Genomic DNA, 27734 nt, shown 5'->3' with positions numbered 1-27734 from the left:
CTGCTGTACCCCCAAGTCATAAACATGCTTTGGGTAGTACAGAAAAATTATGGAATATATTGGTAAGTTGAGTCAGTTTGCAAAGCATGTACACAGCCAATGATGTCATGGCTTATGCAGTTTGGGGTACGACCAATATGGCCGATGTAACTGTGAACCAACAGACCGTGAAGCGAGCTCAGTGTGCCCAGGCTCCCCATTTGGCATACAGTCCCCGATGCCAAGCCATGCGAGTGCTGACAACTCCCTAAATGTCCTTGGCATGATCTCAGATGGTGGACGGCAGGGGACCATAAGGGACTCCTGCCTCAGGGGAAGACGAAGACCGAAATCTCTGCTGGCTGAGACCGAGTGGCGGCCAAAGCAGGAAGTAAGATGGGCCAGCCCAGGACATGCCTTCCACCCCCACCTCTCTGGCTGGCAGGGGCCAGCAGGGGCCCCTGAGCTTATGGAAGGAAAGAAATGCCTGAGCCCTGTTTAGGCTAATTGATGTTCGTACGTGAGGCCTCCGAGTCCTTGACGGTCTGAACCTAGGTTCTTGTTTTCACTTGAGGTGCATCACCAGTCCCATTATTATATACGTTGTCAAACCCAACAAAGAGGTTCTAGGGAGACTGCCACGTACGGAATTCCCCACTTCTCCATGAACAACCCAGTTTGAGTGCGATTGGACTGAGGATATTCTCAGAGACGATGCACCGGGCCTTTAAGGGGCTACGTTTTCCCCAAGACGTGTAACCTCGTGATAGACCTGACTTGCCCCCTGAAGCCCCCACCCCTCGCACCCCCAGCTAAGGGGCCAGCAGGACTGACAGGTCCTCATCCTCCGAAAGACCGGCCCCCCAGCCTCCCACAGAGGCTTCCCCAGGGTCTGCCTTGTGTCTGCCACCAAACACCCCCAGCCCCCAGCCCCCAGCCCCCAGCCCCCAGCGCTACACGATGACCATGAAGGCACTGCTGCCTGTCGCTTGCTGGGCTCAGAGCATTGGCTGAATCTGTGCTTTTCTGTCATCGCTCTTCCTAAAACATTGTGCCTCTGGCTTGTGTGTCCAGAGCCGTTCCAGAATGGTACCAGCATTTGAGGTCTCTCTGCTCTGCCCCCTCCCGGGCACTCACAGGCTCTCGCGTCCTCCGCCCCTCTGCCAACCGAACCACATCGCTGTTACCGCCACGGGCGCCCTTGTGCTGGAACCAGAAATGATAATGCTGTAAACTCTCACTCCCACACCCCCCACCTCCTCTCACCTCCTGCTCTCCCGAAGGGGTGAATTTCCCAGACGTGCATGCTGGGAATTCTGCCTCCGCTTTTAAGACACCCCCTCACGTTGCCTCTTCAGGGCCTCCGCCCCATCTCAGTGGCAAAGCTTCGAGAAGGAGGTCGGCCTCCCTGGTACACACAGTGGGGGCCGCTCTGAGCCAGGCCCCCCCAGTGTAGGACACAAACCCCACACACCACCGTGCCAAGGGCGGCTTTTGATGGTAGAGCTCTCACAGAAGGCTTCAAAGCTGAAGCACTGAGTGGCTGAGTGCTTGCTCTCTTCACCCCTCACCCTACCTCTTCTCCCTTCTCCCTCCACTGCCCCCCCCCCAAAAGGGTGATAATTTGCTTTACTGGGCAATTTGAACATAAAATAATCATTGTGTTGATGTATCCATGGGGCATCCTGCTCCCTGCCTCTTCCCTGGAGTCCTCAGGGTCTGTTCAGGGACCCCACAGCCCTGTGCCCCAGCCCCAACCCCTCCTTCAGGCAGAATCTGTCTAAAGCCACAGCTTCAAGACTTGCCCCATTCCCCGCCTCCCTCCCCCACCCCCGCCTGGCCATTCTCACCCCAACTCACACACCCCTGCACAGCTTCTCAGTGGCTCGTGATTTTTGCTCAGATCATGGCCCCGGTGTGAGCAGCAGCAGACATTTCTGATGTGGTTGGCTCAGGCCACACGGATGACGCGCAGGTAAAGAAGAGATCACAGCGGCACAGCCTCCACAGGAATCCCGGCCACGGCAGTGGCTTGCCACGGCCCGGTGTCGTTGTCTGGGAGCTCCCTCTCCAGGCCTCAGGGTTCAGGGCCACCTAAGTGTGTCTGCAATCTGTCAGCGTCTCCTCGGCGTAGAGTACTTGTACTGAAGCAGCTTGGCCACACGCCTGTCTGGCCATGTCATCCAGTGGCCAGCAGAGTCCTGAGCTTGGTGGGTAGGTTGACAGGAGGTCACTGGGGTTTTCAGAGCCAAGCCAGGTCTCCTTTTGTGACCCTTCAGGGGTGACAAATACATTTCTTCCCATAGTCTACCATGGACTGAATGTTTATCCCCCTCACATTCATATACTGAAGCCTAGATTCCCGCTCTGATGGCATTTGGAGGCCTTTGGGAGGTAATGAGGTCACAAGAGTGGAGCTTCACCCGACACCAGATCCACTGGTGCCCTGATCTTGAACTTCCTAGGCTCCAGAACTGTGGGAAATAAATGTCTGTAGTTTAAGCCACTCAGGCTATGGTATTCTGTCATAGCAGCCCATGCTAAGACGTGGACCAGCTATGATAAATTAGAAGTAGGTCCATCAAGTCCTATTCTCTTTTTTTAATTTATTTATTTATTTAGAGAGAGAGAGAGAAAGAGCAAGTAGGGGAAGAGCAGAAAGAGAGGGAGAAAGAGAATCCCAAGCAGGCTCTGCACTGTCAGAGTGGAGCCTGATGTGGGGCTCGATCTCACAACCATGAGATAATGGCCTGGACCAAAACCAAGAATCAGATGCTTAGCCAACTGAGCCACCCAGGCACCCTCATCAAGTCCTATTCTGAGAAGCATTGTAGGTCAAGGGCAAGTGCATGGAAGGCTGTTGTAATAAGTCAGTGATGCCCATGTCTCCATGGGGGAAAGAGGTGAGGCATATGCCCTGGACTTACAGCTCCTGGGTTGATTTTTCCTACTGACTCCACCTCCCAATTCCTGAATAGTCATGTTGGCTCAGTGGGGAACAACCTCACCTGTCTAGTTATCATAGCCTGAGTGCAAGAGAGGAAAACATGGACTGATCCCAACTCTATTTTTTTTCCTATTTTCTAATTCCATCTATACAAGAAATTGCCAAGATTCTAATTATACAGAAATGTATGAGAAAGTAACACTGAAAGCAAGATATAAAGAACCAGAACATCTAAACACAGTTTGATGCATTTTTTTATATTTTTGACCTGAGCTACTCTCGGCTTAATTTGCTCTGTTTTTAGGATTTTTCTCCAGACTAAGTAGCAATTGTGTTTAGCTTATCTCAAAGCCTTATTTGTAACTGGTTTTTGAAACAGAATTGCTATTCACACTGGTTCTGGTACCAAACTGAACTACAGAGCTGTTGGGTTGGGCATTAGAGCTCCTCAGTATGAACAAACCCACAACAGGCCCTGAGAATATGGCCCCAGCATTGGTAACGTTCCCAAACCCCTCCCATCCCTTTGTCTTATCACTTAGTCTCTTACTTCTAGTACGCAGCACATGGCTTCTCAGACCATATCTACACTTTAAACTTCTTAAAACCACAAACGTCACCCTTTCCAATCAGAACCAAAGCATGGCAATAAAACCAAACCTCACTGTGAATCCCCCTATCATGTGCCCAATACTGCCTCTAATTCAGGGACATCCATCCTCTATTACAACCTTAGAGACCATGTCAACCATGCATTGATCACATCATCTACTTCTTTTTGACCCTTGAACACATTTACCATTTTCCATTCTACAGATTTCTCATAGAGACAAAGAATTAAGAGTTGAAAGGACAAGCCACAAACTGGGAGAAAATATTTGAAAAACGTATCTGATTTAAGGACTTGTGCCCAAGATATACAAAGAATCCTTAACACTTAACAATAAGAAAACAAACAGACACACTGACAATGCCAAATACAGGCAAAGATGTGAAGCAACCAGAACTCTCATTCACTGCTGGTGGGAATCCGTAATGGTACAGCCACTTTGGAAGACAGTTTGGTGGTTTCTTACGAAACGAAACATACTCTTACCACACAGTCCAGCATTCATGCTCCCAAGCATTTACTTAGTTGAGCTGAAACTTATGTCCACACAAACACCCACATACAAATGTTTTGGTTTTTTTTTTATTTTTTTATTTTTTTAAATTTTTTTTTTCAACGTTTTTTATTTATTTTTGGGACAAAGAGAGACAGAGCATGAACGGGGGAGGGGCAGAGAGAGAGGGAGACACAGAATCGGAAACAGGCTCCAGGCTCCGAGCCATCAGCCCAGAGCGTGACGCGGGGCTAGAACTCACGGACCGCGAGATCGTGACCTGGCTGAAGTCGGACGCTCAACCAACTGCGCCACCCAGGCGCCCCCCACATACAAATGTTTGTAGCAACTTTCACACAACTGCCCAAAATTGGGAGCAATCAAGACATAAGGGAATGGATACATAAACTGTGGTACATCCATACAGTGGGATATTTATTATTCATCAATGAAAAGAAAAGAGTTATGAAGCCTCAAAAAGACATGGAGAAATCTTTTTTTTTAATATAACGTGTTGTCAGGTTAGCTAACACACAGTGTATACAGTGTGCTCTTGGTTTTGGGGGTAGATTCCCGTGATTCATCGCTTACGTACAACACCCAGTGCTCATCCCAAGTGCCCTCCTCAATGCCCACCACCCATTTTCCCCTCTCCCACACTCCCCATTCACCCTCAATTTGTTCTCTGTATTTAAGAGTCTCTTATGGTTTGCCTCCCTCCCTCTCTGTTTGTAATTTTTTCCCCTTCCCCTTCCCCTCCCCCACAGTCTTCTGTTAAGTTTCTCAAGTTCCACATATGAGTGAAAACATATGATATCTGTTTTTCTCTGACTGAGTTATTTCACTCAGCATAATACCGTCCAGTTCCATCCACATTGCTACAAATGGCAGGATTTCATTCTTTCTCATTGCCAAGTAGTATTCCATCGTATATATAAACCACAGTTTCTTTATCCATTCATCAGTTGATGGACATTTGGGCTCTTTCCATGATCTGGCTATTGTTGAAAGCACTGCTATAAACATTGGGGTACATGTGCCCCTATGAATCAGCATTCTCGTATCTCTTGGGTAAATTCCTAGTAGTGCTATTGCTGGGTCGCAGGATAGTTTTATTTTTAATTTTTTGAGGAAACTCCACACTGTTTTCCAGAGTGGCCGCATCATTTTGCATTCCCACCAACAGTGCAAGAGGGTTCGCATTTCCCCACATCCTGGCCAACATCTATTGTTTCCTGAGTTGTTAATTTTGGGCACAGTGGCCCCGTGTGCTGGGTGCCCTCATGTTGCTCCCTGGTATCTCAGTGTAGTTTTGATTTGTATTTCCCTGATGAGTGATGTTGAGCATCTTTTGATATGCTGTTGGCCATCTGGATGTCTTCTTTGGAAAAGTGTCTATTCATATCTTCTGCCCATTTCTTCACTGGATAATTTGTTTTTCAGTTGTTGAGTTTGGTATTCTTTATAGATACTAACCTTAAGTAAGTATCTTTTGGATACTAACCCTTAATCCGATAAGGACATGGGGGAATCTTAAATGCATATTGCTAAGTGAAAAAAGTCAGTCTGAAAGGGCATGTACTATATGATTCCACCTCCATGACATTCTGGAAAAGGCAAAACAATAGAGACGGTAAAAAGATCAGCGGCTGTTAGGGGTTGGAGGTGGGAGATGGGAAGGGACAAGTAGGCAGAGCACAGAGGACTCCCAGGGCAATGAAACTGTTCTGGGGGCACCTGGCTGGCTCTAGTCGGTAAAGCATGCAACTCTTGATCTCGGAGTTGTGAACTGGAGCCCCACACTAGGCGTAGAGTTTACTTGAAATAAGAAAGAAAGAAAGAAAGAAAGAAAGAAAGAAAGAAAGAAAGAAAAAGGAAAAGAAACTATTCTGCATGTTACTACATTGATGGACACACAACATAATACATTTGACAAAAGTCATAGAACTACACAACACCAAGAGGAACCTTAAAGTAAATCATGGACTTTAGTTAATAACAGTGTATCAATTGTAACAAATGTATCACACCTATGCAGCAAATTAGTAAGTAGAGAACTGGGGCAGGGGGCAGAAGACAGGAGGGTGGTGTGGAGTGAGAGAAATTGTTTGATGAAGGGCTTGATGGGAACCCTGTACTTTCCACTCAATTTTTCTGGAAACCTAAACCTTCTTTTAAAAATAGTCTTTTGGGATGCCTGAGTGGTTCCTTCAGTTAAGGGTTGGACTCTTGATTTCAGTTCAGGTCATGATCTCTTGATCATGGGATCGAGCCCCACACCCAGCCTCTGTGCTAACAGCACAGAGCCTGCTTGGGATTCTCTCTCTCCCTCTCTCTCTGCCCCTTCCCCACATCTGCACAAGTGAACACACACGTTCGCTCTCTCTCATGAGCACATTCCTGAAAGGAAACAAAATAACAAAAGGGAAACCTTGCATGCACCAGTGTGATGATAGGGCATGAAATAAAGAGAAGGATCAGCTCCACCCCCCACCTCTGAGGTCACAACACTGAATGACTTACTTTTTACAGGTTAGATAGAAATGAGCTCGGAATTTACATTGTTCCTTGTTAAAGTTTCCAACCTTTATCCTACAAACCATCCAAAAAGATTCTTTGTCATCGATTCACATCCGAGTCAATTACATGGTGATTCTCAAAGCCCCTTTCTGTGCGAGCATGAATGTGACCTCAGTGGTCCTTTCTTTAGATGAGACTAGAGTTGGGTGCATTATCCAAAGAACCTGATTTTTTTTTTTTTTTTTTTTTTTTTTTTGCGTATCAGGGACCATGCTGGGGGCTTTACAGAAGCTGTCTCATTTAATGTGCAGAGTGAGAGGTGGGTATTATGATGCCATTTTGCAGAATCAATAACTAAAGCTCAGAGGAATTCAGTTATGTGCTGAAGGTATACAGTTAGTACGAAGCAATTCCTTTTTTTTTTTTTTTTTTTAAGTAGGCTCCACACCCAGTGCGGTGCTTGAACTTACAACCTCGAGGTCAAGAGTCACAGGCTATACCCACTGAGCCAGCCAGGCACCCCAGGAAGCACTGACTTGCAGCCAGGCCTTTGTGCTGTCCACACCACGCCATACCGAAAGGCGTTAGAAGCTGAGAAGGTGCAGTGTTTCATTTTGAGTCCGTGCACTGGGTACCTGTGAAGGACTGGAAGGCTGGGTGTCAGGCATCACCTGTGACAGAGGGAAACCCACTCTGTCTCTTTCCTGGAGGGACAGGCGGGGCCGCCTGCCCTGTTTCCCTGGAAGGACTTGCTGGTTTTGTCCCCATCTGTGGCCCCGTGTGCTGGGTTCCCTCCTGTCGCTCCCTGGCTTACTCCAGCAGTGCCCGGGACTCCTCTGTTGTGCCCCCACAACAATTTGGTCACGGTGCCCTCTTTCCACGGCAAACTTCTCAAGGGCAGAGAAAAAATGGGGACTGTCCCTGTACAACCCCAGACAAGCAGCCCACACCACAAAGAGGAGATGTCCTTCTGCTAATTACGTACTAACAGAATTCAAATGCGCTGCTTCTCTCCATCACGTAGTTGGTAGACCTCTGGGTTCGAAGGCAATTTGTTTATGCCGGTAAGAAGTCAGGCTGGGAAAAATTAAAAACGATAATTAAAGGCACTGCACGTCACAGCAGTCTCTCTACGTGTGATTCACCACAGCATTCCTGGTGAATGTGGGAGGACTGCACACACGTGATGAGCCAACAGTCTGGGCTGGGCACTAAATGTCCTCGAACCCCACAGCCAAGGGGGATTTCAAGCATCCCGGGGTTCCTGACAGACGCCAAGACGGTGGCAAAGAGCGTGAGCCTTGGAGTCAAGTGTTCTGCTTCAAACCCAGCTTGGCCTCTAACTGTGGGATCTTAGGCAACCATCTTAAGCTCTTTCAGCCTTACTTTTGTTATCTGCCAAATGGGGCTAACAATACATTCCTCAGAGGATCCCTGTGAGGACTCAGTGTAACTGTAAATGCAAAGTATATAACAGAGTATCTGGAATGCGATCTCAACAGTGTTCACGATTTTTGTTGTTATACTAATGTATAGATATCTCCAAGGACGGAGGCCTCCTTAGCAGTAACACCAACGTCCCTACAAGGTAGAAACGAGCGTGATTACCACAGAAATGGGCAGGAAACACAGTGGCTTACCCAGGGTCGAGGCTGAGTACACAAAAGAAAAATCAGTTGCAGTTCATCTTTCATTCGTGCTGAAATGTTTAACCCATACAGGAAATATTTCTTGTGTGCTGAGTTACCCTAGCATTTTTCCTTGAGAGCGTTTTTATTTTTATTTTTATTATTTTTGTTTTTTTAATGTTTATTTTTGAGAGAGAGAGAGAGAGAGAGGGAAGAGGAGAGGCAGAGAGAGAGGCAGAAACAGAATCTGAAGCAGGCTCCAGGCTCTGAGCTGTCAGCACAGAGCCTGATGCGGGGCTCAAACCCACAGACCACCAGATCATGACCTGAACTGAAGTTGAATGCTCGACCGACTAAGCCAACAGGCCCCTCTTGAAAGCTTTTTTAAAAAGCAATTTAGAATAATATATTCTTAGACTTAGGAGGGGAACGTTGATAGAAGTCATGTAGCCCGACCTTTTTCCAATTTGGGAAATCTTTTTATAAGCAACCCCCTAACCCCACCACTGGCAAAGAGTGAATCAGCTTATGCTCAGATAACAACCCTGGGGAACTCACAGCGTTGGGAGACAGCCCTTGTTAAGTTACCACCATTGTCCTCATGATCAGCTTTCTTCTGAACACCGTCAGCGTCGACATCAAAAGCCTGCACTCAGTGGGACAAGCCTCTGGGTCTCGTGAGAGCTGAGCCCAGGTTGCTGGTTCTGTTCTTCATCCACAGGACCTAGCACAGGGCCTTGGAACCCAGCAGGCAAGCGAGAGGTTATTTGTTGGATGGATGGATGGATGGATGGATGGATGGAAGAAAGGAAGGAATGCCCTCTCTGGGTGCTATAGAATGAGATATATATACTTATTCCATTATCGTGCTATGGCTTAGAATCCAAAACATGCAACAATGCACTTTATCTAAATTAAGGATCTGGGGAGATGTGAAGTAAAACAATTATAGAACTGTAACTATTCTAACACTGAAAAATTATCCCAGGCCCCAGGGTCAGAAATAAACCCTGCTTTAAAGCAAATTGCCCACTGATAATGGCGGTATGAGTAGCGGTCAGACAAAAAAAAAAAAAAAAAATTTAACAAGCCTCATTCCATTTCAAACATTAACACTAACACATGCCTAAGAGATAATTACTAAGAATTGCATTCATTTCGAAATGTCATTTTCTTTTCTTTAACTTGTAACAGCCTATAGCCTATCCTCTATTTTGAACTTAATACAATGCCTAAGACCTTAATAGAAATGTATGGAATTCTGAATTGGTCACAAGGACAGACTTTTGACAGAATCTGCTTATACTTGCTGCAAACGTGCACTTGCTCATGGACAACATAGTCTCTTTCTCAAATTAAGTCGTCGGATTTATTAAGTATTGTATGTAAGAAGAACAAGACTGTTAACGGTGCCCGTATTACGCATAAACGAGTGCATGCACTTTTATTAACAATAAATAAGACAAGTTTCAATTTTATTAGGCCATATCTTGCATCGTTTCTTTTCTCTTCTGCAGAATTTCATCTGCTACACGTGTCCAGTGCCCAATGACTGATTTATTGTTTTCTCCACAGGAGGAGGGGAGAAGCATTAGGTACCTGGCACCCAGCAAACCCCGGGACGGCAGAGTTATCAGTGGAATTCCTCAAAGTGACAAAGGGCTAGATGAGGGGTTCCTTGCTGGTACAACCAGGTCACAAGCCTAAGAAGGCTTGACGGGTGTGGCTGGCTCCCTCCCCAGGGCCTGCTCTGTTTCCGATCTGGGCTTTGCTGGCCGGGGCAGTGCTTCTCCTGGCTCTCTGCAGGACCTCAGGCTCCAGGAATTTGGACCGAGTGGTAGAGACATCGCCGGCAGAGACGGCAGTTGCCAGCTTCCTCCCTGCGCTGTCTTGTGATTCAAAGCAGACTCTGCTCCACTTTTTAAAAAGGGGAGCACGTTAATGCTGGAGACCCACAAGAACAGGATCAAGCAAGGAGACACAACAGTCTGATGCAAGAGTCCGTGAGTAAGCATGGTGAACCATGGCGGGCAGGGATGTGGTCATGGGGAGCCCAGGAGCACAAGGGGTTGACTGCAGAGTGTCCTTGTGGGAGGTTATAGGAGCTGCAAGAACACTGGCACTGGGTCATTTCACAAATGACCCTGGGCTGGGACCTGCCACCTCCCAACACATACACAGAAAGACACCCCCCCACACACACACATCCCACCCCTATGGTACTAAGCCATCCAAACACTATATGTGGGCTTGGCTGCAGGAAAAGTTAGTGAAGACAGGATGTTTTTCCACCTTGAACCTTTATCTGAAGTAAACACCACTGAGCCCAATGGCCTTATTTGCAAACGTATAGGAAGAGACTCCGGACGAGGCTTCTCTTGCGCCAATCCTGTCTAATACCAAAGTTAGACAACTTAGCAAAACCTGCTGCAGGCTGTACGTGTGGCATAGTCATTGAAAACACCTTGAACTTTCTCTTCTTTGCATTAATTTCCAGCTAATGCTCTGCTCCTTGGAGAGGTGCCTTTCCTTGGTAGGAGTGATATTGGTATAACTCCGCTCTCCAAGAAAGTGCTCTTATTTTTTGAGAATAGTTCACATCACAAGCATGTGATATTATAGGTATAATTACCTCGTGTATCAATATCTTCATGTGCATTTCTAGCCTTAGTGTTTTATATACCACTCATGGAAGACCAGGGCTTGAGTCATGTGCTTTCCCCACGTGTTTTCTTTTCCTTTTCTTTTTTTTTTTAATATAGTGAATCAACAACTCCATCACAAGTGCACTCCTTAATCCCCATCTCCGATTTAACCCATGCCCCCACCCATCTCCCCTCTGGTAACCCTCAGTTCTCTATAGTTAAGATGCTGTTTCTTGGTTTGCCTCTCTCTCTCTCTCTGTTTTCCTTTGTTTGTTTGTTCGTTTGTTTCGTAAATTCCACAAAGGAGTGAAATCATATGGTATTTGTCTTTCTCTGACTTATTTCACATAGCATAATACTTTCTAGCTCCATCCATGTCATTGCAAATGGCAAGATTGCATTCTTTTTGCTGAATCACATTCCACTGTGTGGTATTTATGTGTACGTGTGTATGTGTTTGTATCTGCCACATCTTCTTTATCCATTCATCACTTGATGGACACTTGCCCAGGTGTTTTCTTCAGTGGTTCCCTGAGTGCCCTAAACCTCATCCTCTCTGTATTTGAAAGACAGTGACAGCCACCTTGGAAAACTGTTGTAATGATTAACTGAGAAAACACAAAGTCCTTTGTAACATACTGTATAATTTTTTATTTTTGTTGATGATCATTATACATAATAGATATGGCACAGCTACAAGCTGGCTAAATGCCACGAAATATGAGTCAAGTGTACTTCTTACATGTCTTCTCCAACTCAATGGTTTGCTTCTGACCAGACCAGGACCTTGCCCAAGGTCATATATTTAGTAAGTGACGACAAAGCCTCAGCTCACAGTGTAGCCTCCCGGCCCATATTTCTAATGCGGACACAACAGGATGCAGTAGAGGAGCAGGGCAGGGGGGCCGGGGCAGGTAGGCAGGGAGGCAGGGGGTGCTGCGGGCACATCTCCCTCGGCCATCGCCAGTCCTGAACACAGACCAGTTCTCTGCGGGGTGGGACTTTCTGCCTCACCCTGGTCTCTTCCGTCTACACTGCAGGAAGATTCCCTGCCTCCATGCAGCCGGCCCTGTTCACGCTCTTCCTGCTTCACACCTGGCTCCGTGGAGGACAGGGCGACCTCCGTGAGGACCTGACCTTGCTGAAGACCGAGCTTGCGCTTCGCCTCTACCAGGGTGCAGCGGCCCCTAGAAATGAAACCAACATTGTCATTTCTCCTGCTGGCGTGTCCCTTGCTCTGGAAATCCTGCAGTTTGGAGCCCAAGGGAACACCGGCCGGCAGCTGGCCGAGGCCCTGGGTTACACCGTCCATGGTAAGAGGGCTGCTCGTGCCCCTGTTTGCTCTGCTGCTCCCACTCAGGCTGCCTCAGGAGGTGGGGTGTTCCCGAATCCAGTGGCTGGTGCTGGATGACCACCAGTGGAGAAGGGTGACCGCGTGGCAAGAGTGCAGCAGACGGCATTCGGACTTCGCACTGTAGTCCCCATGATGATCTTTGAGTTTCTCTTCTAACCTTAGGTTCCGTGCCAATTTTTCTTATATATTTTTTAATGTTTTTATTTATTTTTGAGAGAGAGACAGACAGAGCGCGAGTGGGGGGAGGGGCAGAGAGAGGGAGACATAGAATCCGAAGCAGGCTCCAGGCTCTCAGCCCAACACAGGGCTCGAACTCATGGAGCGTAAGATCATGATCTGAACCAAAGTTGGACGTTTAACCGACTGAGCCATCCAGGGGCCCCTCCATGGCAGTTTTTCCAATTTCATGTCACAAGCCCTCCTGCAGTGCCTACCAGGTGCCAGGAAATGTCCGAAGCACCTTCCAAGTAGTAATCTAATTGTTACGACAACAAAATTGCCATTATGTCTTCTGATGCTCAGAGAAACCACATACAATTGCTAGCCCTGGATTTGTGATGGAATTATATCATCATCCCTATTTTATTTTTTTAAGTTTATTTATTTTGACAGAGAGACATAGAGAGCAAGCAGGGGAGGGGCAGAGAGAGAGGGAGAGAGAATCTCAAGCAGGCTCCACACTGTCAGCGAGGAGCCCGACACGGGGCTCAAACCCACAAACTGTGAAATCATGACCTGAGCTGAAACCAAGAGTCAGACGCTTAACCAACTGAACCACCCAGGCTCTCCCATCCCTATTTTATAGATGAGCCAATAGGCACAGAGAGTTTACACGACTTGCCCAAAGTCACATAGCTAGTAAGTTGCAGATTTGGGACTCAAGCTCAGGTTGAGGTCAGCCAGGTTGAGGTCAACCTAGCTTGCACTCAGGGCCTCCGGCTCAATTCCTGGCCTCGGAACCAACCTACCAACTCCATGCGAACACACACACTCACGCACATCGCTTTTCCTTCTCTATCTTAGAATAAGATACCAATAAAAAAGGATGGGCATTAGCACTGTATAAATCAATATGTTTTAGGAAATCCAAGAACGAATACCAACACAGTGCTGGGGAGAGCTTCCTTTGAGCTAGAAGCTCAGGGTGGCAGGTAAAGGTTAATGCTGAAGACGCCAGGTCACAAGGCAACAGTCATGTGTCCAGTTCCCCACGCCCCATCCACATCCTGTCCCCTGCCCAAACAACTCTCGTGACCCTGCTGGCCGGCTTGATTTTTCTCAGCAAGAATATCACAGAAATGCATATATCCCTGGTCTTCTTCTTCAGCCACATGAGATGGGCTGCAGTGCCGATTCAAGAACTCAGTTCTTGAATGATGCGATTCAAGAACTCAGCATCCAGACAGATAAGGAAAGCTCTGAACGCGAGCAGGTCAGTGTCACAGGAATGATGCACACAGAAATACACCCTCGTGCAGTGCAGCAAGTGTATTTATTTGACATAAATTAGCGCAGGGCAGGGAATGATTTATTCCACTGGCTGAACAGAAAGACGCCCCGGAAGACATGCCATCTGAGCTGGGTCATGAAGAACAAATAGGTTGTGAAAGAGAGACAGGCATTTCTGCCTTAAAAGAGAGACTCACAAAAGTCACAACTGGGGGGAAAGTGAGAAATGCAAGTGTGGCTATCCTCCAGAGAAAGGGAACTGATTCCAGTTGATTCTTTGTTGTCAGGTATAGTCAGGGTCCCTGGCTAACCGAATATGATGATTAACAGGGTTTCCATAGACCCCATTCGAGAATTACCAAATGTTAGGAATGCTTAACAGTCAAACTCTGTGGAACATGATCCCACCATTTTTCTTACTCATAAACTGCTTTGTTATCTTATAGAACCGTGACTCATTATTATGAACAGGGATGTGCAACTTCCAGAGTTCCAGTTAAGAGAGTACCCCTGTAGTCTGGTTTGACCCAACATAGCTCAGAGAATCATGTGCACTGTTTAAAACAACCCAACAGTGCCCGCTACCTGCCTAGGTCCAGGCTTCCTTTCAAAAGTCAATACAGACCAGTAAAATGTATAAAAAGCAGGATCCAAAGCAACGCCAGGGTCTTGAGGCATCTTTCTGGTTTAATCAACAGGAAGACCTATCCACATCTGCAGTGGGACACATCAGCACTGTCTTGTTCTCACTGTGTTCCCAGCCAATACGTGACAACCAGGAGCTTTGCTAGGGTTCCCACCTGCGGGTCAGACAGGAACAGCATGAGACTCAGAACAGACCCCAGTGGTATCTACAAGGATCACCTTTGTTTCACCGCACAAAACACAATTTCCTGATGTTCCAAGTTCTAAGGAGTTCTGGTGCTTTCCTAGGTAAATTGATGAGGAACACTTTAAGCTTTCTAGCTTTCTATTAAGCATAAGAATAATGCTAGGAACAGAGGCCTCAGAAATGAAGGTAGCCTGGTTCTTGGGAAAAAGTTCTGTTTGATGATAATATGAATTTCACTTTTACGGTTATTATGGCATTTGATCCTCATAGAAACCACATACATTAATTAATAACCCCAATTTTACAAATGAAACAAGAGGCTAACAGTTTGGCAAGACTCTGCAGGTGGAAGAGACAGCAGTCAAGTCCCAGATTCTCTGACCCCAAATCCCATGTTCTTTCCAAAATTCCTTTGTCCTACTCTAAGTCACTGAGCGGAAGCATAAAGGTATAAGGACATTGTCTTTTCTATTTTTCATCAGAGATATCCTCATTATTCCCGCAACTCAGCCAAACCCTCTGACATCATCCTCAACTTAGGCCTCTTGTAATTCTCAGGCAAGTAAAACATTAGCATCGCTGTTTGTAGTTTGAGAATTTTATATTCATGAACTTTACAAAGTCAGATTCAGTGTCACGTTCAGGAAGCTCAGTTCAACACATTGATTCAAAAGGAAGGCGCTCTCCACACTGGGCTCACAAATGAGTTAGAAGGCTCAGCCACAGCGAGAGAAATTCATGAGAAAACGTCATGTCTTCTTCTAGCACTTTCCTCCCACTCTGTGAGCATCCCAGGGACCTTCTCCTCAACCTTCCACACCGCCCTCATCACAGTGCTGATGGAGTCCAGCACCCAAGGGTTTTCTTCTTTCTGCTTCCTTTCTTCCCAGACCCTTCCATAAGATCTACCTGACCAGCCCTCCAGCAAGAAAGACGCTCTCTGGCGGGGTAGGGAGAGGAATTAAGCCAGCGGTGACAGGTTCCTCTTTCCAAGGCTGCTGGGGAGGAGCAGTCTGCAGCCTGTCATCCCTCACATCAGATCTTTTTTGTCCCATCAGGACAGGGACCAGGGAAACTCACAGTAAGCAAAATAGGAGGCTCCGTACTCCAGAGCCTCACAAGAGGAAGCGTCTCTCCGGATTGTGGAGCAGAGGTGTCCTGTCCTGCACCTGCGGGCAGGAGGGTGGCGAAGTGCCACCTCCCACCACCCGGTGACACTGAGCAAGCTTGTTAATTTGTCTGAGCCCAGCTCCCTCATCTATAAAAGGGGATCCCAGTAGCATGGAATTCACAGGGTTGTTGAGAGGGTCAAATGGGATGGTGAACACAGCACAGGGTCTGTGAACACCGTCAGTACGTCTTACACTGGGGGTGTACATTCCTGCAGCATCTAGAAAAGCTTTGCTATGTGTAAATGGGCAGGGACAAAGTCGGCTCAGGTGGAGAAAAGATTTGTCCAGCCAATTTACCCCGCTGCTTTAATGTTTCCAGCTAAAAGAACAGCTGGTCCCCTGGCCCAGATTGGGTGAGAGGGCAGAAGGGAGGTCACGCTACACTGTGGACCGGTGAAACGTCTCACTTCGTTCCTGCAAGATGGTCAACGTTTTACAGGGACATGATTCTATAAATACATATGATCTTCCTCAGTAGAGGAAAACCTGACAAGAAGTATTATTTTCATCCATTTCTTTGCTCATTAAAATAAAAGCAAAGGAGTCAGGCTGCAAATCATGAGATATACAACCCGAGTCTGTTTTTTACAGTCATGGATTCTAAGAAGCAGCTTTGGTAGTGAAAGTTTTCTGGGCAAGTGAAATCTGTCCACAGCTGTGGGCTGCAGCCCGGTGGCTGGGTGCCCCGGCCAGGGTGTATTGGGGGCGTCTGTGCCCCTTCAGAGAAGTTTTGCCAGGCAACTTGGGGCTCTGCTGCTGTCCCCCGAGCGGGCCTCTGAGACATGAAGCGTGTTGGAGTGGATGGGCCCCAAGCCAGGTCAGAGATCCATTCCAACAGGTGCCCTGGGCGAGGGACAGGGCAGTGCAGGAAGAAGGGACAAAGTGTGGGGGTAGATTTGTGGATAACCACAGAGCTGTGCCTAAGAGGAAGGAGAGGCAAGGAGGCGCAGGGAAGGGCCATGTTCCAGAGGCAGCCTGCACAGGAAGGGGACCTGACTGCTGGAAATGCCCAGCTTCCATGTGTCAGGAGAAAGAAGCTTGGGATGCTCAGCTGTGCCCTGACTCACCAGTGGGCGAGAGGCCCTGCTCCAGCTCCAGATTTCCTCCTAGGGGAGAATAAAAGCCACAGATTGTAAATACTATCTTGAAAAAGAAATCCACTATTGATTATGGAGAGAAGGAAGAAATCTCCTGTGTAAGTAGTAAATATAAGTCCAGCCAACCCCCGCCCCAAGAAGGTGGAAACTATTGACTCTCTCAGATGCCTATTATTTCCTCAACATTCTTCTAGGTTCTTGGTGACATTAATAGCACAAGCTGTCCGCTGGGTCTTAGGGAGCAGGGGGATGGGACGCGCTCTTACCTTTCCTCTGTATTCCTCGAATCGATAGCATAGTTCTGAAAGAGGCCACATCTGAATGTCCCTCAGGCTTATGACATGCAGTTGTGGGAACGGATCTAAGGCCCTGAACAAGATACAGTGACAATTGGTCTGTCATTGTTATTTATGACATTCCCCATAAATCGATTGACTTCTTAAATATTTGAAGCCCCCTCACCCTGCACACCAGATCCGCAGTTTTGCCAGCTCTCTGTATTCTAGTGCCCTCAACATGTCTGTCTCAAGAAGTTAAGGAGGAATAGCCTCTGGGATATTGGTTGTATGTTTCTATTTGACTTCATCACAGCCTGATTTCTTTCTGATCTTGCATGGCTTCCCCCCACCTCTCAGCTTTTAATCTATGATTCGGGATAATTCCTGAGCAATTGAGTTCTGATTTATCCAAATTGGCTGTAACTGGTAGATGAGCCTTGTGAAACAAGAGTGGTACCTGCCGGGGCCCCATTTCAGTGCAATGTGCAAAGAGAGACAGGGCGAACTCCTTACTTACGCTCACCGCTGTCAATTTATCCCAATACCTTTTTCACAGACCAGCGGGTGAAACAGTTCCTACACACTGTTTACGCCACCCTGCCCAACTCCGGACAAGGCACCAAAATGGAGCTGGCCTGCACTCTTTTCGTGCAAGCAGGAACGCCCCTCTCCCCCTGCTTTGTGGAACAGATCTCCCAGTGGGCCAACAGCAGCCTGGAGCCAGCCATCCTCAGGGAACCCAACAGCACCAGCATCGGGGTCAACGAATGGGCCTCCAGGCAGATGGCAGGTAAAAGAAACCATCCAGTTTAGTGAGGCTGATTTCAGAGCGCTATAAACACAGATACCAAGCATTGCTGGTCAGAAGCCACATGGGTTGAGGCTCAGGCCACCCTCGATTGCAACAGAAGTCTGTCCTCTTGGGAGACCCTACCCTTAAGTGCGGTGCTCTATGAAGCAAACAAAGCTGACCTTTGGCCCCCTCTGCCCATCCCCCACCCACCCACACAGCAGGGGGCTCTTCAGAGCCTCCCACCTCCAGGGGAGCCCTGCAGGCTTTGTTCTGTGCACCTGTTCCCTTCAGGGGAATCCCCCCCACCGAGCTCTGCTGTCATCTACAATTAACACCCTGCGACAGCAAAATGCAGTGGGAGCCAGAAAACTTCTTGGAATTTAGCTTCAGGAAATAATTCAAGGGAAGAAAAAGTTATATATAATAAGATGCTTAGCCCAGGGTTAGGGTTACCGAAGAAAAAGACTTAGAAATAACTTAACCGTCCAGCCATTAGGAATGATCCCATTAATTACAGCTCCCGCATATCATGTAGTTGTAATTATTAAAGGTGATGAAAATCTATTACACTCTCTGGGGTTCCATTTATTGACTTATAGCGCTTTTCCTAAGTGCTCTGTGTTCATTATGTCTGTTCACCCTCACAGTTGTCCTGGGAGATAGGTGCTGTTACTAGTGACTGGTTCACAGATAGAGGAACTGAGGCACGGAGAGCTATGCCTGCTGCCCGGGGCCCACAGAGCCAGGATCCTAAGTCAGCCGGTCTGCCTCTGGCATCCCTGAAAATTACAAAGGCTACACAGAAACAGGGAGAATGTTCAAGACCCAGTGTTGTTTAAAACACAGAATAGAAGGTGATGTGTACTTTATGACTGAACTGAGAACAACACGTGGGTGGCCAAGGAGCACAGAGCTGCAGCGCAAATACGAAGATGTTTATTGATAGCTCAGTTGTCTCCAGCGTTTCATAATGTCTTCCCAGTTTACTTAAAAAATGTTTAATTCCCTGTCTCGGCTCATTGTGCTGCTGGGGTAGGGGCATGGGGAGGGGGGGCGGTTAGGCAAAGCCACACAGTTAGCTGCCGTCAACCCTCTGGGGTGAGTGTCCTCCACAGAAGAGGGCAGCCAGGAAGAGCCTGAAGCTCTGGGGCCAGGCCGCTTGGGTTCAAACCCAAGGTTTCTGTCTTGAGCAGCCGGGCGGATGGTGGCTTTGCCACTCACAAGTGTGTGACCTGGGACAGCTTCTCCAAGCCTTGGTGCCCCCATCTGTAAAATTGGGAATAACAACAGAACTGGTCAGAGGAGTCAGTTGCTCAAGCATTTAGAACAGAGCCTGGCACAATGTGTGTTTTTATTAATAAAGGGCTGGGGCAGTAGTCAGCCTGCCCTCTTCTCTCTGGTAATGCGTGGAATCTCAAGAGCATGCCCTGGATGTTGCTGTCTAAGCAAAGGCTCTGCCAGGGATGAGGCCCAGCAGCTGGGGTAGCGGGATTTGCGGGAAGGGTGGGAGGGACACAGCGCAGTGGCCCCCACCACAGTGCCCTGTGCCTCCCAGGAGTCCACCTGAGCAGTGCGTGGACAGCCCTAGGAAATAGCCGTTTCAGACAACCTGCTCGGAAAAGGATAAAAGCACGGTCTTCAACAACAGCTAGTTATAGACACCACGGTTCGGCAGGTGCAAACCCAACCTCGGGGATGCCCCAGCACCCTCCAGGGCAGGTGCACGGGTCTCAGCCGCACGATGGCTCTCCTGCTTGCAGGTGACAACCTGGGTGGCCCAACATGGGAGCGCGGTGGCAGTGCATTTCCCCAGCTGGCACTTGTGAGCACCATGTCCTTCCAGAGCACTTGGCGGCAGAGATTCTCCTCCAGGGACACTCAGCTCCTGCCTTTCACCTGTGCCCAGGGCCTCGTCCTCCAAGTCCCCATGATGTACCAAATGGCCGAGGTCAACTACGGTGAGCTCCTTCCCACCTGTGGGCCCTCTTAAGTGACGGGAACAAGGGAACAACGTGGGCGAGGAGAGGGGGGCCACGTCTGCTCTAGAAGGACCCGCGGAGTGTCTCAGCCTTCCCTCTGCAGTGAGATGTGTGTGCAGTAAGGAGAGCCCCAGGGGCCTGAGGACCCAGAGAGGAGGGTGAGGAAGCAGAGGGGGAAGAGAAATCCAATCTCACGCTTGACATTTCCCTCTGCACCTAGTAAGAGGTGTTAGTGTAAAACCAAAACTGTTTGAATGGAACCACCCCACCCTGGGCAGGCAACCGCATAAAATGAATAGCCACTTGGTGCTAAGAAAGGGCAAAAGATGGAGAGTTCAGTTTAGATGGCTCTCGAGAGGGCGCCCACGCGGGCTTGACATTGTCCTTCCGCCTTGCCTGGATGGTTGCTCATCCCGGCCCCTTGAGGGTGCAGGTGCCCTGAGTGCGGGCCAGCGAGCACCAGGGGAGAGGGGGCCCAGCCCCGAAGGCTGGCTCCAGGTGTGGACACCGCCGTGGGGCCCCCACAAGGCAAGGGGAGAAGGGACCCGGCCACCTGTCCCCACACACCTCTCTCACAGCCCTTGTTTGCAGGCTCAGCCCTTCCAGCTGCGGGATTAATTCTGTTCTTATGCAGGGAAAAGTCGCTGAGACTTAAAAGTGTTTCAGGAACTCTGGCACTTAGAAAACTCACTACCTTCCTGCTTCAATTTCATGCAGGACATGTTGTGAGTGCTTTTATTCGTTTGTTTCTCCTGCCAGTAACTATTAACTGAGGTCAAGTAAGGGGAGCGTAGAGGGAGGTCAATTGGATATGTAAATATATATTTATGACTATTATAGTTCTTGTGCCTAATGTTTTCCCGTCGCTGCTATGACTCATGCTGGTTGATCTGTCAGCTGCGTAACACTTCCCAATTTTATATGATATCTGGGTTCAGAGCTTTTGTTGAAAGAAAGATCTGGCTCAAAGAGCCTGGGTCCCCACATGGTCACAAAAGGCCAGGATTGGAATGGCTTCCCCTTTAAGACAGTAGATGGCTCTCCCACGTGCCATCATCCCCACTGTGTCCAGCCGATGCAAGCCCTGTGAAGGTATCATTAGAAATTCTAGGTCCTAAGATCAGAAAAGGTGACTAACAGTCTTTGGCCTCAAACTGCTTCCTGAAGGTGAGATAGACAGCTTATTAATAAAACGTACGGTTTCCAGTTCTGTGAGCTGGCCCTTCCCAGGGTCTGGCACTGTTTAGTTCCCTGTCTCCTGGGACAGAACTAATAATGCCCCATCCACTGAACCCCCAGGCCAGTTCCAGGACCCTGCAGGCCATCAGGTGGGGGTGCTGGAGCTGCCTTACCTGGGAAACACAGTGAGTCTGCTCTTGGTTCTGCCGCGTGACAAAGACACCCCGCTGAGCCACGTTGAGCCACACCTCACAGCCAGCATCATCCACATCTGGACCTCCAGCCTCAGGCGAGCCAGAATGGACGTGTTCCTGCCCAGGTAAGTGGCTGTGTCATCCTTCTGGGGCGCTCTGCAGCCTAATCCAGTTGGCCAGGCCTGGATCAGAGAACCCAGGTGGTCGGACTCTGGGGTCTGTCCTTAACCACTGGGCCAACTTGTCTAATGTGCCCTGAGAGGTTAGGCCAAGGGGGAGTTACCCTAGAGTGTGGGTCCAGGTCAGAGTCTCTGCTGACTAGTTCATGATGCAGACGGAACAGAGTTAATTTCCTGGGTCTTCTCAAGAGAAGATATTCTGTGTTCACTGGGCCAGACTGCAGGCTCCAGGCCTCATGCCACAACCAGTTCTCTGAACAGGGAAAGAAAAGCCATGAAGTTACCTTGGAGGAATGTGCCCCAAATCTTATCACATCCTAAGAGTATACAACTGTCATTTTTCCAAAACCAAAGAGGCAAGGTAGTTTATGTAATTGAGCAAATAACCAAGATAATTCTGACTGGAAGGCAAATTAAGGCATAAAAATTCAAGACTTTTAGTCTCTATGCTGAAGGTTCTCATTCTTTGTAAATAGAGGTGAACCATTCTTTGAGAAAATCCAATAGGTACAAATGCAAATTGTCAAAAAGTTAAATGACGGTTCTAGATTTTGCTTTCCCAAAGCAAAACCTACTTGCAAAACTCATTACTTTACAAAGAATTCCTTTTTGAACTTCTTTAAGTGACAAGCTTCTCTGGCACATTTGAAACCAGAGTAAATCTATAATTAATTTGTAGACCAGCATTAAGTGAGGAACGTTATCCCAGGGCTCAGTATGTGGATTCTTCATGCTCCTTCCTGCTGGCTGCCACCACCTGCTCTGTTGACCAGGCCCTCAGCAGCACTGAGCCAGAGGCCTTGGCAGAGCTCTTTTGAGCAGTTAAAAATAAGCCCAGACACTGCAATAAAAACACACAAGGAGAGACCCAGTGAGTTAAGGGCCAAGGTCTAGAGCGGGATCTGGCATAACCAGAAGGTGAACGTAACTCTATGATCAAGTTTATGTCTCTCCAAACCAAATGCTTGGACCTCAAATGAAGGCACAAAGACAAGAAATTTCAACAGGTCTCTCTGGCATGGAACAGAAGCAACCTTCATCTTTCTGTCATATTTGAGAGAAGCTCAGTGAAGGAAGAGAAGCTTTCAATGTTAAAAGTAGGGAGACAGTGCAACCTGGTGCAGGAAATTTGTCGGAATCTTTTCAGAATTAGGAGACAGATGGCTGGCCTCATCCTGGAGCAGCTGCTGTAAGGAAGAGTCCCCAGGAAAGTGCCCAGCTCGTTTGCGAGTCCTCTGCTGTCTCTGATGCCACCTGTAGAGCTCGCAGTGTTGAGGAATGATGCTGAAAAACCCTGAAGACAGGGACGGGATGGGAAGGCAAAGATCATAGTAACACAGCATTAGTTAGCACTTGTTAAAAAAATGTTTGGTTACCATAATTTATCTCCCTAATGCTATCAAGCCTGCTGTCCAAGAAGGATAGAAGGTATTGGGAAAATGAGGCTGTTTCACAAAGCCAAACTCGCCAAGCAAAGAAACCAGCTTCAAAATCCTTTAAGGAATAAATAGAGAAAGAATTTAAACTATCTTAGGTCTAAATCTGGGTACAAAACTTTGGACCATGGTCGACCAGGTCAACTTTTGGGCAAGAATTTACCTCTAGTTCTGAAAATCATTCATTCCTCATTTAATATGATCTGCTTTATAGTTACCCTGCATTTTTCATTTAGCAAGAGCAAACACTTTTGCACACCGTGGGTAGCGGTGCAAATATCGTGTGGCGGTGAGGTGAGCCTTAGGATTAAGCTTCACCAACGGTGTATCCATAGATTCTGGATGAATTATGGTATCTAGCTTCTGAGGTAATATTTTATTTATGAAGAAGTGAAATAAAATGTATGGGGACAATTAGTCTTCATTAGGGAACTTAGCATACCAAAAGAATAATCAAGAAAGCCAACAGTGAGTGTTAACAAGGGTCATTTATATCCATAATAATGTAATGCCTCACAAGAAAGACTAATAATGTCAAATATATATTTGTTTAATGAATAAAACGCTTGGTTATTAGATCAACATAGTAGGATGCTAAGCGTAAGTGTTTTTTCTCATAATAGAAGTGATGTATTTTTTTATTGAAGTATAACTAATGTATAGTGTTGTATTAGTTTCGGGTGTACAGTATAACAAATCAGCAATTCTCTACATTTACTCAGTGCTCATTGTAAGTGTACTTTTAATCCCCTTTATCTATTTCACCCATCCCTCCCCCCCCCCCCCTTCCCCTCTGGCAACTGCCAGCGTGTTCTCTGTATTTCAGAGTCTGGTTTTTGTGCGTGTCTCTTTTTCTCTTTGTTTGTTTGTTTATAAGTATTTTAAAAATCCATCAGATCTCATATATTCAGAAGTTTTGGGCTTCCTTTCCAAGAGCTACTGATCATCGTCATGTGTGGATTGTGCTTTCCTATGGGTATTTTCTTTTTCTTTTTTTTTTTTAAATGAAGGTACAATTCACATAACCATAAAATTCTTTTAAAGTGTACAGTTCAGAGGTTTTTAGTATATGGGCAAAGTTGTGCAACCATCACGACTATCAAATTCCAGAAGATTTTCATCACCTCAAAAAGAAACTCCATACCCATTAGCAGTCACTCCACATTCCTTCTCCTCACTACTCCTAGGCAACCACTAATCTACTTTCTCTCAATGGATTTGTCTATACTACTCTACCTTTCATATAAATGAAATCGTACCGCATGTAACCCTTCTGTGTCTAGCTGTTCTCACTTAGCACGATGTCGTCAAGGTCCGTCCTTCTCAGAGTATGTATCAATACTTCATTCTTTTTTATGGCTGAATAATTTTCCATTGTATGAATATACTACATTCTACTTATCCATTAATCAGTTTATAGACATTTAGGAGCCTGGAAACTTTTTGCTTGTTTTCACTTTTTGGGTCCTATAAAACTTTCATGTGCACACTTTTTCTATGATATATATTTTCAATGATCTTGGTTATATACCTAGGAATGAAAATCCTGGGTCATGTGTTAACTCTACCCTTTACATTTTGAGGACCTACCAGACAGTTTTCCAAGGGGCTGCACCATTTTACATTCCCACCAGCGATCCAAGAGGTTCCAGTTTCTCCATACCCTTGTCAACACTTGTTATTGTCCATCTTTTTTCATAAGTCCCTCTTCATGGTTAATGGTACAGACTTTCAGTTTGGTGTGATGAAAAAGTTCCAGAGTGGTGGAAAGATAACAGTGGTGGTTGGACAGCAATGTGGATATTCTTAAAGCCATTGAATTATGCACTTAAAATGGTTATGTTGTGTATATTTTACTACAATCTTGTTTTGAATTGTGGAGGGAAGGAAGGTGGGGAGAAGACAAAGACTGTCTTCCCAAATTTGGGTTAAAAAGTAGGGTTGTTAGAAAGCTTACATTTAGGAAGTATATAGTTATTCTTAGTTACATTACCTGGGAAGACATCACCTCCTCTGCCCTCTAGCAATGCCCTCCTCTGTGTTTTGGCTTCTCGGTCAGGCTGGAGGCAAGATGGATGCAACCTGTCTGACCCCACAACAGTAACAACAACTACAGGAGAGGAAAACCCCCATCTTTTTTATTGTAGCCATCCTAGTTGGTGTGAGGTGGTTTCTCATTGTGACTTCCATTTGCATTTCTCTAATGACCGATGACGTCAAGCATATTGTCATGTGCTTGTTGAACATTTACATATCTCTTTTGAAGAAATATCTATTTGAAACTTTTCTCCATTTTTAAATAGGTTGTCTTTTTATTGATGAGTTGTCATGGTGCTTTATATATTCTGGTTATTAGTCCTTTGTCAGATATATAATTTGCAAATATTTTCTCCCATTTCATGGGTCGTCTTTTTACTTTATTGAGGATGTCCTTTGTTTTTTTTCTCAATATATGAAGTTTATTGTCAAATTGGTTTCCATATAACACCCAGTACTTATCCCAAAAGGTGCCCTCCTCAAGACCCATCACCCACCCTCCCCTCCCTCCCACCCCCCATCAACCCTCAGTTTGTTCTCAGTTTTTAAGAGTCTCTTATGCTTTGGCTCTCTTCCACTCTAACCATTGAGGATGTCCTTTGAAGTACAAAAGCTTTTAATTTTAATGAAGTTCAGTTAATTTATTTTTTCTTTTGTTTCTTATGCTTCTTTTAATGTCGTATCTAAGAAACCATTGTTTAACCAAGATCACAAAGATCTATGTCTATGTTTTTTCTAGCAATTTTATAGTCTTAGCTCTTATATTTAGGTCTCTGACTCATTGAATTAATTTTTGTATGTATAATGAGGTAGAGGTCCAATTTCATTCTTTGCATGTGGTTATCCAGTTGTCCCAGCGTGATTTTTTTTCTTCCAAGATTTTATTTAAATTCAAGTTAGTTAACGTGTAGTGTAGTATTGGTTTCAGGAGGAGAATTTAGTGATTCATCACTTACATATAATACCCAATGTTCATCCCAACAAGTGCTCTCCTTATTGCGTACCACCCATTTAGCCCATCCCCCCACCCACCTCCCCTCCAGGAACCCTCACTTTGTTCTCTAAGAGTCTCTTATAGTTTGCCTCTCTCTCTGTTTTTATCTTATTTTATTTTTCCTTCCCTTCCCCTAATATCATGTTTTGTTTTTTAAATTCCACATATGAGTGAAATCATATGGTATTTGCCTTTCTTTGACTGACTTATTTCACTTAGTGTAATACACTCTAGTTCCATCCCCATCATTGCAAATGGCAAGATTTCATTCTTTTTGATGGCTGAATAATATTCCAGTGTGAGTGTGTGTGTGTGTGTGTGTGTGTGTGTGTGTGTATGGGTATAAACCATAATATTCTTTATCCATTCATCAGTCGATGGACATTTGGGCTCTCTCCATAGTTTGGCTGTTGTTGATAATGCTGCTATAAACATCAGGGGGCATATACCCCTTTGAATCTGTATTTTTGTATCCTTTGGGTAAATACCTAGAAGGGCAATTGCTGTGTCCCAGTACCATTTATTGAAACGACTATTTGTTTTTCCATTGAATTTTCTTGGTAACTTTCTTGAAATTCATTGATCATAAATGAATGGGTTTATTTTTAGACTTTTTTTTTTAATATATGAAATTTATTGTCAAATTGGTTTCCATACAACACCCAGTGCTCATCCCAAAATGTGCCCTCCTCAATACCCATCCCCCACCCTCCCCTCCCTCCCACCCCCCATCAACCCTCAGTTTGTTCTCAGTTTTTAACAGTCTCTTATGCTTTGGCTCTCTTCCACTCTAACGCCTTTTTTTTTTTCCTTCCCCTCCCCCATGGGTTTCTGTTAAGTTTCTCAGGATCCACCTAAGAGTGAGAACATATGGTATCTGTCTTTCTCTGTATGGCTGATTTCACTTAGCATCACACTCTCCAGTTCCATCCACGTTGCTACAAAAGGCCATATTTCATTCTTTCTCATTGCCACGTAGTATTCCATTGTGGATATAAACCACAATTTCTTTATCCATTCATCAGTTGATGGACATTTAGGCTCTTTCCATAATTTGGCTATTGTTGAGAGTGCTGCTATAAACATTGGGGTACAAGTGCCCCTATGCATCAGTACTCCTGTATCCCTTGGATAAATTCCTAGCAGTGCTATTGCTGGGTCATAGGGTAGGTCTATTTTTAATTTTCTGAGGAACCTCCACACTGCTTTCCAGAGTGGCTGCACCAATTTGCATTCCCACCAACAGTGCAAGAGGGTTCCCGTTTCTCCACATCCTCTCCAGAATCTATAGTCTCCTGATTTGTTCATTTTGGCCACTCTGACTGGCGTGAGGTGATATCTGAGTGTGGTTTTGATTTGTATTTCCCTGATGAGGAGCGACGTTGAACATCTTTTCATGTGCCTGTTGGCCATCCGGATGTCTTCTTTAGAGAAGTGTCTATTCATGTTTTCTGCCCATTTCTTCACTGGGTTATTTGTTTTTTGGGTGTGGAGTTTGGTGAGCTCTTTATAGATTTTGGATACTAGCCCTTTGTCTGATATGTCATTTGCAAATATCTTTTCCCATTCCGTTGGTTGCCTTTTAGTTTTGTTGGTTGTTTCCTTTGCTGTGCAGAAGCTTTTTATCTTCATAAGGTCCCAGTAATTCACTTTTGCTTTTAATTCCCTTGCCTTTGGGGATGTGTCGAGTAAGAGATTGCTACGGCTGAGGTCAGAGAGGTCTTTTCCTGCTTTCTCCTCTAAGGTTTTGATGGTTTCCTGTCTCACATTCAGGTCCTTTATCCATTTTGAGTTTATTTTTGTGAATGGTGTGAGAAAGTGGTCTAGTTTCAACCTTCTGCATGTTGCTGTCCAGTTCTCCCAGCACCATTTGTTAAAGAGACTGTCTTTTTTCCATTGGATGTTCTTTCCTGCTTTGTCAAAGATGAGTTGGCCATAC

The 27734-nt window shown here is 46.2% G+C and overlaps 1 protein-coding gene across 1 annotated transcript in view; it reads left to right on the top strand.

Moving 5' to 3' along the window:
- The first annotated feature begins 217 nt into the window (after positions 1 to 217).
- Positions 218 to 27734, top strand: part of SERPINE3 (serpin family E member 3) — a 51146-nt gene continuing 23629 nt past the window's right edge. The window contains exons 1-6 of the mRNA XM_049647309.1: positions 218 to 370; positions 11601 to 11736; positions 11863 to 12135; positions 17561 to 17794; positions 19558 to 19755; positions 21076 to 21274. Coding sequence (XP_049503266.1) covers positions 218 to 370; positions 11601 to 11736; positions 11863 to 12135; positions 17561 to 17794; positions 19558 to 19755; positions 21076 to 21274 — 1193 coding nt within the window. The remainder of the gene's footprint in view (positions 371 to 11600; positions 11737 to 11862; positions 12136 to 17560; positions 17795 to 19557; positions 19756 to 21075; positions 21275 to 27734) is intronic.

The sequence above is a fragment of the Panthera uncia genome (genome assembly GCF_023721935.1).
Source record: "Panthera uncia isolate 11264 chromosome A1 unlocalized genomic scaffold, Puncia_PCG_1.0 HiC_scaffold_16, whole genome shotgun sequence".
Classification (NCBI taxonomy): domain Eukaryota; kingdom Metazoa; phylum Chordata; class Mammalia; order Carnivora; family Felidae; genus Panthera; species Panthera uncia.
This window is presented reverse-complemented; position numbering and strand designations above follow the sequence as displayed.